General features: G+C 38.4%; 1 protein-coding gene across 6 annotated transcripts in view; it reads left to right on the forward strand.

Moving 5' to 3' along the window:
- Positions 1-12807, forward strand: part of DENND4A (DENN domain containing 4A) — a 127742-nt gene that overhangs the window by 95762 nt on the left and 19173 nt on the right. For all 6 annotated transcript variants that reach the window (XR_010317418.1, XM_064267383.1, XM_064267382.1 and 3 more), the window contains 2 exons: positions 8805-9904; positions 12139-12328. Coding sequence is in view for 5 of the 6 variants with exons in the window: in XM_064267383.1 (XP_064123453.1) it covers positions 8805-9904; positions 12139-12328 (1290 nt within the window). In the remaining variant the exon portion in view is untranslated. The remainder of the gene's footprint in view (positions 1-8804; positions 9905-12138; positions 12329-12807) is intronic.

Here is a 12807-nt window from a genome sequence, read left to right on the forward strand (position 1 = left end):
TACAATTCAACCCATAATAGTAACCAAACATTATTTATTAAGTCATCCTCTTCATGTTGAATTATAATATCTTGATTGTATACTAAATTCTTGCATATACTCCAGACCCATAAGCTAAGAATGCTTTTACATTTTTAAATGGTTTAAAAAAAAAAAAAGATATTTTTTGGCACATGAAAATTATATGAAATTCACATTTCAGTGTTCCTAAGTTTTATTGGAATACAGCCACACTCATCCACTTACGTATTATCTGTGCTACTGTGCTACAGTGCAGAGTTGAGTAGTTGTGACAGAGACTGTATGGCCTGCAGAGTCTAAAATATTTACTATATGGTCCTGTACAGAAAAAATTTGCAGACCTCCGGTCTAGCAAAAAAAAAAAAAAAAAATAGATGCTTATAACTATTTAACTTTCCATTTCTTTTTTAGGTAATTGTTATAACTTCAAACATTTCAGATTTTCTCATTTCTATCATGGGATTGGTTCACAACCATTTACTCTTTCCTTACCATTGTCTGGGGCAGTGGTTAAGACCTTGGCTGGTAACCAAAAGGTCAGCAGTTCGAATCCACCAGCAGCTCCTTGGGAACCCTATGAAGCAGTTCTGCTCTGTTCTATAGGGTTGCTACAGGGTTGTTATGAGTCAGAATCAACTTGATGGCAATGGGTTTGGTTTTTTGTGGAACCACTGTCTAATTATAATCCTTCATAACTTGGCCTTTGGTAGTCTTTGTTTTATTGTTCTTTCATTACTGTCTGCTCAAGCTTGCCTTTTTCTTAAAATCTACTTTTATGGATTCTATATTTAAGCATGATCGTAAGCCATTTCTTTTTGGATTTTTTAAAAAATTTTTTATTGTGCTTTAAGTGAAAGTTTACAAATCAAGTCAGTCTCTCATACAAAAATTCATATACACCTTGCTATATACTCCTAGTTGCTCTCCCCCTAATGAGACAGCACACTCCTTCTCCCCACCCTCTATTTCTATGTCCATTCAGCCAGCTTCTGTCCCCTCTGCCTTCTCATCTCCCCTCCAGACAGGAGCTGCCCACCCACGTAGTCTCATGTGTATAATTGATCCAAGAAGCTCACTCCTCACCAGTATCATTTTCTATCCTATAAAAAAAAACCAGTCTAATCCCTGTCTGAAGAGTTGGCTTCGGGAATGGTTCCTGTGTTGGGCTAACAGATGGTCTGGGGACCATGACCTCCGGGGTCCTTCTAGTCTCAATCAGACCATTAAGTCTGGTCTTTTTACGAGAATTGGGTGTCTGTATCCCACTGCTCTCCTGCTCCCTCAGGGGTTCTCTGTCAGGGCAGTCATCAGTTGTAGCCAGGCACCATCTAGTTCTTCTGGTCTCAGGCTGATGGAGTCTCTGATTTATGCGGCCCTTTCTGTCTCTCGGACTCATAATTACCTTGTGTCTTTGGTGTGTAAACCATTTCTTGATTTATGTTCTAGTTCAACCCCCTTATCTTATCGTGGACCTATAACAAACAGTTCCCAGAACAGAAGGTGGTCTATGAAACACATTTTGAGTAGCATTATTTAGTGTTATAAAAACAAGACTTGGCATCAACTTCTGTAGCAGAGAAAATGCACCAGTGTTGAAAAATGATAAAATGTACAGTAGGGAATTTTTAAATATTGTCTGAAAAATTGTGAGAAGAACTTTTGAATCCCCAAGCTACAGCAACCAAAACTATGCATGTTGATAAGGAGCGGAAAAGAAAAAGCATGAGAGAGAAAGATAAACACAAACCAAACCAAAAACAAACCCAAACCCACTGCCGTCAAGTCGTTTCCGACAATGGCACCCCCATGTGTTACAAAGTAGAACTGAGCTCCATAGGGTTTCCAAGGCTATAATCTTTATGGAAGCAGACTGTCACATCTTTCTCCTACATAGTGGCTGGTGGGTTCGAACTGCCAACCTTTTAATTAGCAACTGAGGGCTTAACCACTGCGCCACCAGGGCTCCTTGAAAGAAAGATAGATAAGGATAATAATTTCAGTACACTTTGGCTCCAAATAACCATCAGTAAAAACCAGGACTCAGGACTCTCAGGTACCCTCCTTTCTCCTGAGAGAATCCTAGTTTACCATGTCCTCTCCTCATGCCTGCTACAATTCTCCCAACTCCATCACTTCTGTCACTTGTGCTGCCTGCACCTCCCTGTTCTTGTGGCCTCTCTCATTGCTGTTCTTACCTACATGGAAAAGGCCTGGCTCTTTCAGATTCGTGTGACCTTCTCTGTGAAAGAACATAAATTCCATTCTTCTGGCTTGGGTCTGTAAGAGTCTGAATGATGCCATGCAGACTGCTCGTCACCAACCCCAAGCCAGCCACTGGGGCAGGGCCCTGGTACTTTCTCTCCCTCCCCGAGATGAGCTTCCTGACCTCCTCAGTATATTTATAATTATTATTTCTTCTCTTGGAAATAGGCTTATTGACTTCTATACTTAGATTCACAGGATTACTGAAGTGAAGTAATAGATTTTTCATACTTTCCCCAAAACCTATAATCTTGCCCTTTTCATAAAGTAAACACATACAAATCAGTAGATACACATAAACCCACACACCCACACCCACACACACACACACACATATAGTCTCACTTAGTATTCGTATAGCCATGTGCTCTTTGGATCATCTAACACCCATTTGGGACAGTCTTTTTGCCGACGGTCTGTTTGACAGTGTTACAGTTATTTAAGGGAGTGTGGCACACGAGTGGTATAGTTATCTAAGGGGAAGGTGCGAAGTTAGTGACAATATCATGGGGCAATTAAACGTAATGATTGTGCAGCAACCTAAACAGTGTTTGTTGTTGTTGTTAGCTGCTGTAGAGCCGGCCCCTGACTCATGGCAACCCTGTGCACAATGCGATGACATGCTGCCTGATAGGTTGCACATTGGACCATCGTGATCCATGAAGCTTTCACTGTCTGATTTTTGGAAGTAAACTGCCACATCTTCTTCCATGGCAGGCCTTTCTTCCTAGTCTGGAAGCTCCGCAGAAACCTGTTCAGCATCATAGCAACACACAAGCCTCCGCCGACATACAGGTGGTGGCTGTGCATGAGGTGTATTGGCCAGGAATTGAACCTGGGTCTCCCACGTGGAAGGGGAGAGTTCTACCACTGAGCCACCATTGCCCTTACAAGTCAGTGTTCAGAGCACTAGAAATATGTAACAAGGTCCTACCATTGTTCCTCATGGCTCTCTGATATTAACCTACGTGAATGCTTATATACTTAAGTGACTTTTATTACCAAAATGATCCGTAAAGAGCACAAAAATATAAGTATAATAATAGTTTCTAGAAATTTTTAAAACGGGTTAATTATAAGGAGCAAAACAAACAAAAAGCATGCACAGAAACTTTTACTTTACATGTGCCCTAAACTATAATGGTATAAACATCACACACTTCGTTAAACTCCTTACTGAGTGTCTTCAATTTATTTTTTCCCGTTAATGTGACTATGAATCATGTGAAATCTTTAAAACAAATTGTGAAGGCTTCAACTATGCAGTAATTGGAGGTTGTAGGCATGGGGAAGCTGACAGCAGACTAACTAGAAGCCAGGCATCTTATGTGATGGTTTGGGAGAATTTTTGCTTTTTCTGGTTAGTCCTGAGTTGGGAGAGGTAACAAAAAATAGGGAAGCTAGAAAATACACAAACAGCCAATAAGCACATTAAAAGATGCTCGATATCATTAGTCATTAGGGAAATGCAAAGCAACAACGAGATACCACCTTATCCCTACTAGGATGGCTGTTATCAGAAAAACTGAAAATAATAAGTATTGTGGAAGATGTGGGGAAATTGGAACCCTCATCCATTGCAAGTGAGATTGTAAAATGGTGCAGACACTGTGGAAGACCACATGGTGGTTCCTTAAAAAGTTAAACATAAAACTGCCTAATGACTCAGCAATTCCACTCCTAGGTGAAATATACCCAAAGAAATTGAAAGCAGGAACTCAAAACATACACCATATTTTTACGCAAATACCATGCGCCTTCTACATTTGTTTGCCAGCTGCACCCTCCCCCTGTGAGGTATTTTCATAAACACTATGCTAACTTTTTTTATAGCAACATGTGAAAAAAATTGGCATAATGGCACTTACAAAAATACCTCATAGGAGGAGGGCGCAGTTGGCAAACAGACTTAGAAGGTGTATGTTATTTGCATATAATGTGGTAATTGTTATACCAGTGTTCGTTGCAGCATTATTCACAGTAGCCAAGAGGTGGAAACAACCCAAGTTATCTATCAACAGATGAATGAATCAATAAAATGTGGTATATTGGGGCCCTGGTGGTGCAGTGGATGAAGAGTTTGGCTGCTAACCAAAAAAGGTCAGCAGTTTGAATCCACCAGGCGCTCCTTGGAAACCCTATGGGGCAGTTCGATGGCAACAGGTTTGGTTTTTTTGGCATATACATATAAGGAGCCCTGGTGGCACAAATGGCTAAGCACTCGGTTGCCAACCAAAAGGCTGGCGGTTCATACCCACCCAGTGGCACCACGGGAGAAAGACCTGGTGGTCTGCTTCCATAAAGATTACAGCCAAGAAAACCCGATGGGGCATTCTACTCTGTCTCATGGGATCACTGTGAGTTGAAATTGACTAGATGGCACCTAACAACAACAGAATATACATACAGGAATACTATTCAGCCGTAAAGAGAAGCAAAGTTCTCATACATGCGATGACATGGATGAACATTGAAAACATACTGAGTGAAGTCAGTCAGGCACAAAAGGACAAATATTGTATGATCCCACTTATATGATATACCCAGAAGAGGCAAATGCATAAAAACCAAAGATAACTAGTGGTTACCAGGGGCATGTGGAAGAGGGGGCTGCAGGGGAGGAGGCAGGTGTTCCTTAAGGCATGCAGAGTTGTTCTTAAGGATGTTGAAAAAGCTTAGGAAGCAGACAGTGTTGATTGTTGCACAGCATGGTGAATGTAATTAATGCTACGGAATTGTACACATAAAAATGCTTGAAGTGGCAAATGTTTTGTTATATATATCTCACCACAATGAAAAATCTAAAATATAAAGAAGCCGACGTCACTGACCAAATCCTGACCATTTTGGGCCAATTGCTGCCAAGTTGGCTTTCTGGGTTGGTTGCTGCAGAGCGTCAGAGTGCTGTTGTCATGTAGGCAATGGCCGTTGTCCATTTGTATATTCCGCCTCTCTGAGTAGAGATAAGAGAAGAGCCTAGGTTCACATTTTAAGGAACTCTTACATTTTATAGTCTGGTATGAGAAGCAGTACTCACCAAAAAGGAGCAAAGGCAGTACTGGACCTAGGAGAAAAGCATTTAGGTTCTGTCTTGTGAAAGTTAAGAAAAGAGAGCATTCGCGTATTTACTTTGATTTGAAGGACCTTAGTTATATTTTATTTATTATTTTAAACTTTCTTTTGGCAGCTCTGTCAGCCTGCATCCTTGGCTGAGCTTCGGGTCATTTTTCATTTCTATATTAATGAAGTTGCTTATGGCCTGGGCCAAGTCAGGGTTAAATTGCCCTGTAATTGGTTTTTTGGAATCACCCCAACTTTGAGATCTTAAACTTTGTTTCTGACATTATTTGGCATGATGGGATAATGACCCATACAAATATTGACCATTATAATTTGATTTTCTACTTTGTTGGCAATTAGCAAGGAACAGCTCAATTAGCTAAGATCAGAAACAGTTTCCAACTTAGTCCTGTGGAATTTAGCATGTATATAAACTTGATATGTCCAAGGATAAGCAAAATTTTTTTTGTAAAAGGCAGGATAGTAAATACTTTAGGCTTTGTAGGCTGCATACAGACTCTGTCACATATCCTTTGTGTATGCATGTACCCGTCTGTGCATGCAGGCACATGATTTTTACAACCATTTAATAAAAATGTACAAATAATTTGAGGCTGTAAAAAAACAGGCCTCAGGCAGGATTTGGCTTGGGAATAGTTTGCCAACCCTCGTATAGTCTGATAACCTGTTTTTTGTCTCAGGCCACAGCAGAGTGTTGACTTTGCAAAGTAGCCCTGGCAAATCTCTTTGAATGCAATTCCACTGTATTATCTTTAGATTTTAAGATTTCTCCCAGTCTTTGTGGTATTTAACCTGTCAAACAAAATTTTCTAGGGTACCAGAAGAAAGTATATTCTTGGTGTTTTGGTTTCTTATGTCTTTAATCACAAGCCAATACAAAATAAAAAGAATAAACTTTGACTCTCCACCACTCTGTCTTCCATGTTGACTATACATGCTTATTAAACAGTATTAGTTTGTGGGCTTTTATGGTCTCTTTCTCTAGCAACCTTTGCTTAACATATTGATGGCAGATTTATCCCTTGTCCTGCCGCCTGCAAGCATCACATGGAAAGAAAAAAGCCTATTTTCAGTAGTTGCCTGGTTTTAGAGAACTAATACAGTTGGTGCATGTAGGAATAGTTGATAATATCATACCTAGACTAATGCTTTAGAAGACTCCCATATAATAAGCACAAAGAAAATCATCAGAAATCAAAATTTCTGCTTTCAGCATTGTTATCTAAATAATTTGGTAGAAAGCACTGAACAGTGTTTCTGAATGGAAATTAACAAACATTTTACTGGTGTAAACTTGCAATCAATATGTTAAGCAGAGGTGAATTTTTTTTTTTTATTAACTCTTATTGAGCTTCAAGGGAACATTTACAAATCAAGTCAGTCTGTCACATATAAGTTAATATACATCTTACTCCTTACTCCCACTTACTCTCCCCCTAATGAGTCAGCCCTTCCAGTCTCACCTTTCATGACAATTTTGCCAGCTTCCAACTCTCTCTATCCTCCCATCCCCCCTCCAGACAGGAGATGCCAACACAGACTCAAGTGTCCACCTGATATAATTAGCTCACTTTTCATCAGCATCTCTCTCCTACCCACTGTCCAGTCCCTTTCATGTCTGATGAGTTGTCTTCGGGGATGGTTCCTGTCCTGTGCCAACAGAAGGTTTGGGGACCATGACCGCCGGGATTCCTCTACTCACAGTCAGACCATTAAGTATGGTCTTTTTATGAGAATTTGGGGTCTGCAGCCCACTGATCTCCTGTTCCCTCAGGGGTTCTCTGTTGTGCTCCCTGTCAGGGCAGTCATCGATTGTGGCCAGGCACCAACTAGTTCTTCTGGTCTCAGGATGATATAGGTCTCTGGTTCATGTGGCCCTTTCTGTCTCTTGGGCTCTTAGTTGTCATGTGACCTTGGTGTTCTTCATTCTCCTTTGCTCCAGGTGGGTTGAGACCAATTGATGCATCTTAGATGGCCGCTTGTTAGCATTTAAGACCCCAGACACCACATTTCAAAGTGGGATGCAGAATGTTTTCATAATAGAATTATTTTGCCAATTGACTTAGAAGTCCCCTTAAACCATGGTTCCCAAACCCCGACCCTTGCTCCGCTGACCTTTGAAGCATTCATTTTATCCCGGAAACTTCTTTGCTTTTGGTCCAGTCCATTTGAGCTGACCTTCCATGTATTGAGTGTTGTCCTTCCCTTCACCTAAAGCAGTTCTTATCTACTAATTAATCAGTAAAAAACCCTCTCCCTCCCTCCCTGCCTCCCCCCCTCATAACCACAAAAGTATGTGTTCTTCTCAGTTTTTACTATTTCTCAAGATCTTATAATAGTGGTCTTATACAATATTTGTCCTTTTGCCTCTGACTGATTACGCTCAGCATAATGCCTTCCAGGTTCCTCCATGTTATGAAATGTTTCAGAGATTCGTCACTGTTCTTTATCTATGCGTAGTATTCCAATCGATGCATAGTATTCCATTGTGTGAATACACCACAATTTATTTACCCATTCATCCGTTGATGGACACCTTGATTGCTTCCAGCTTTTTGCTATTGTAAACAGAGCTGCAATAAACATGGGTGTGCATGTATCTGTTTGTGTGAAGGCTCTTATTTCTCTAGGGTATATTCCGAGGAGTGGGGCAGAGGTGAATTTTTTTAGCCACCTCTGTAGTCATAGGGATTTGGAGTTTTTTAAATATTTTTTTTTTATGTTTAAGGTTATCATAGCTGCCTTTTTTGTTTCATTTGTTTTGATGTGGGGGGGTCCTCCCCCACTTTAACAGGCAGAATACTCAAAATCTCAAGATCATCTAGCCCAACCACAGTTGTATAACTATTATTATTTAGTCAATTTAGTAGAAATAATGTAAATTTGTTGTTATTGTTAAACATAAAACCAAAACCAAACCAAACCCACTGCCGTTGAGTCGATTCCGACTCATAGTGACCCTATAGGACAAAGTAGAACTGCCCCCATAGAGTTTCCAAGGAGCGGCTGGCGGATTCGAACTGCCGACCTCTTGGTTAGCAGCCGTAGTATTAACCACTACACCACCAGGGTTTCCATTGTTAAACATAGCAAGAGTAAATTATAATCTTAATTTGTAAATTTGAAAAAAGCAATGCAACCTAGTATCTAGGAGTCTACCTTTTATAGTCAGTCAAACTTGGATTGGAATCCCAGTTCTACCACTTAAGGACTGGGTAACTTTGGGCAAGATTAATCCCTCCAAGTGTCAGTTTTTTCTCAAACTATAAGAATGTTGGGATGTTTATAGTAGATAATATTCGTAAAGTGCCTAGTATAATATCTGTCAGATAGCACTCAGTGAGTATTTACTATTATTATTTTCATTTCTAATATTTTAAATAGTTAAGATGGCTTGTATTTGCACATTACATTTTCATTACACTTTTTTTGTTTTTCAGAAAGCACACCTGAGCTGCTGTTAATATCATCTTTTGAGGATTCAAACAAAACAGGAAACATTCAAAGTAGATGCTTCAGGAAAAGACATAAAAGTGACAGTGAACATAATTTACAGCCACAAATGGCCTGGGGAAACAGAAACCGTAATCTTAGTGGAGGAGTACTAATGGGACTTATGCTCAACAGAATTAACCAGGAAGCAAACCCTGGAGATATAGTTGAAAAGTTAGGAGCTGATGCAAAAATTCTTTCAAATGTTGTCTCAAAAAGCACAAGACCAAATAGTCTTGATATTGGAAAGCCACCTTTAAGATCAAAAAGAGATAGTCTAGAAAAGGAATCTAGTGACGACGATACACCTTTTGATGGTTCTAACTGTTTGGTAGATAAAGTGGAGTCTCCTGTTATTTTTGACTTGGAAGACTTAGACAATGAAACAGATGGAGCAAAAGCAAGATATGTTGCCTCACAAAATCCCAAGAGGATTCAACGTATGAACAGCAGTTTTTCAGTGAAACCTTTTGAAAAAACTGATGTTGCAACAGGATTTGATCCCTTATCTCTTTTGGTTGCTGAGACTAAACAGCAACAAAAAGAAGAGGAGGAGGAAGATGAAGACGATGACAAAAGTGTTTCAACACCAACTACTAGGCGTGATTTAGCTGAAGAAATTGTGATGTATATGAATAACATGAGTAGTCCATTGACAAGTCGCACACCAAGCATTGATTTACAACGGACGTGTGATGATAAATTAACCAGTAAGAAAAGTCCAGCATTGGTCAAGGCAGGCAGAAGATCTAGCCTCCCTCCTAATTCTCCAAGGCCAGCGAGACTTACTAAATCTAAAAGTTATACAAAAAGCGATGACAGACCAAGAGATAGACTTTGGTCTTCTCCAGCCCTCTCACCTACTTGCCCATTTAGGGAAGAATCTCAAGATACATTAACTCATTCATCACATTCATTTAATTTAGATACACTACTAGTACCTAAACTAGATATTCTAAGGAATAGTATGTTCACTGCTGGAAAAGGAGTTGCAGAGAAAGCAAGCAAATGGTATTCAAAATTTACCACATATACTGCATCATCTAAGGTAAGTTTTTTTGGATTTGCTACTACTATTTTTCCTTTTAAACCGCACCCCCCCCCAAAAAAAAACAAAGCCGCTTACTTGCAAGGATGTCTTGTTTTAACCATGCTCCTTAAATACAGCTGTATAAAAAAGACTCTTAGAATGTGTAAGGTTTTAAGTGTCACTAAGGTTATGTTTATAGTTCATTTTTGAAAGGGAATGATTTATAGCTGGTGTAAGAATTAGTGTCATATGAAGGTATTTACTGAAATTCAATGTTTCCTTCGAAATTCAGATTTTTTTTTCATACACAGTGTCCAGCATGCCCTCAAAAATTATCAGCCAGGCATAGGATTCCTCCTCCTAGTTAGGATTGAGTAGCTTGTATTAAAGAGCAAACATGACATGAAACATCAAGAGTATCTGTTTAAAGTCATCAGAGAAACGCTAAGACCCTCAGTTGGAAGCCCTGCAGAGCTATGTCTCAGGAGCATTGGCAAACCAGAGGTAGACCAAGCCTGACCAAAACTGTAACCCAGGCATGATTCAGCTTGATTTGTCATTAGATTAAAATAATCAGCCTCTACTCTTATCTACAAGAGGAAAGAGTGACCCTTTCTGAAGGTGTAAAGCACAGTTATACACAATTTCAATCATTCAGTCAAAAATAGCTATACCAAGAGACAGACTATAAACAAAAATCAAGAGGAAAACAGATGATAGAAACAGACCCTCAGATGATCCAGATATTTGAATTAGCAAAGAACTTTGAAATAAATATGATCAAGAAAATACAGGAAGAGGTGTAGAAAATATCTGCAATGATGGAAAATTTCACCAGAAAATTGGAATCTATTAGAAAGAATCAAATGGAAATTCTAAAACTGAGAAAGATATGAAATTAAGAATGTGGTAGTTGGATTTAACAGCAGATAAAGCACAACAGAAGGAAGATTAGTAAACTAGATGGAAAGTCAATAGGAAATGTCCAAACTGTAGCCCAGAGAGTTAGGGAAAATACAGAAAAGAATGTGAGATTCAGTGAAAATATCTAACATTCATGTAATTGAGTTCCAGAAGAGAGAATGGGATAGAAGGAATGCTTGAAAAGATAATCCTCAAGAACAGAAGGTGTATGGGAATAACCAAGAAAATTTTGAAAGAGAAAAATGAGGGACTCACCTCCAAAATACCAAATAAATGCTAAAACTGTAATTAAAATAGTATGCTAATTACTGTAAGAGAAGGTAATGAACCTGTGGAATGGAGGGAAATCAGAAATCTGAATATGTTTATAGAAGCTTGGCATATAAGAATATAGCATGTTATATTAGTGGGGAACAAGAGAATATTAAATAAACTGTGAGGAAATAATTAGCTATCCATTTGGGAAAAAAGTCAGATTCTTGCTTCATGCTGGACAAAAAATAAACTCTAGATAGATTAGCTATCTAAATGTAAATTATAAGATTATTAAAAGAAAAAAGATATTTTTTATCATTCTAGGATAAAGATTTCTTAAGCAACATACAAAAACCCAGAACCCGTAAAGGATTAAAAGATTTGACTACATAAAAATGTTAAATCTTAGAAGGTTTGTCCAAACAGTTCTATCATACTGTATTTCATTTGTAGTTTTATTTGATTTATAGTACTTTTACTTTTTTTTACTCTGTGATTTTGTTTTTTAATTAGGTAAAATATTTGTATGTCTCCAAATGTTTTCTATTGCACATATATACACATACATGACTGAAAAAAAATTATAGAGGCAGTAGAATTACAGATATTTAATTTTTTTTCATACAAAAAATCTGTATCTACTAGATTTTTCCATGTATTATTGACATAATCAGGAGAAAAAACTTTGGTGTCCTCAGACTTGAAAACTAGAAATGCATATTTTTGAAACCTGGATTATTGTGGAAAAGAGCGTAATCCTATTCTAATGGGACAGTATCACCCTGAGCTTTTCAGGGAAGAAAATTCATAACAAATGGAGACTTAAAGTCAGCAAAATTACCTTACTATGTACTTTCTAAAAAATACTTTCTTAAAAATTTATCTTCCCCGGGATATGTGTTTGTCCAGATTAGTATGCCCTTATAAAATTGGTTATTTTCACCTCTAGAAAGTGTGATGTTGTTTAACCAATCATCCGGGTAGTTAAATGATAAATGTTTCCTCTGCTTTAGAAGTAACTTTTTAATAACTTTTGAATATGAAGGAAATTAAGCTTATAATTGTGTTCTTAGGATCAAAGTTCTGATCGTACCAGTCTTTCTTCAGTGGGAGCCCAGGATTCCGAATCTACCTCTTTAACAGATGAAGATGTCTGCCAGGAGCTGGACGGAGCTGCTTCCTCTCAGGAGAGCAGTGCTGCTTCAGGGACTAAGGGAATTGATCTCAGCCGAACAAGCCTGGAAAGTTCTGCCTCCTTAGAAGGTTTGTCCAAACAGTCCTGTCGTAGTCATATTGCATTTCGTTTCTAGTTTTGTTTGATTTATGGTACTTTATTTATTTATTTTACTCTATGGTTTTGTTTTTTAATTATGTAAAATATTTGCATGGCTCCAAAGTCAAACAGTAAAACCAAGTCTAGCTTCCATCCCTGCCTCCTCATCCTCACCCCATTTTCTCCCTGTTCCTAGGGGATACCACTTTTATTTGTTTTTGGTTGCTTTTTAAAAATATAGATGAATATTTGTGTGTGTGTCTGTGTATGTCTGTGTATGTTCTTATTACCTCCCTGCCTTCTTACTTAAAAGGTAATGTACTGTAAATACTGTTCTGGCCCTTGCTTTTTTCACTTTTATCTGTGTCATTCATGTCATTCCATGTCATCATATAGGAATGTCCTTTATTTATTTTTATTACTACACAGTCCATCATTGTGTACATGTATCATAGTTTTTTTCCCAGAA

Source organism: Loxodonta africana, chromosome 13 (assembly GCF_030014295.1).
Source record: "Loxodonta africana isolate mLoxAfr1 chromosome 13, mLoxAfr1.hap2, whole genome shotgun sequence".
Taxonomy (NCBI): Eukaryota; Metazoa; Chordata; class Mammalia; order Proboscidea; family Elephantidae; genus Loxodonta; species Loxodonta africana.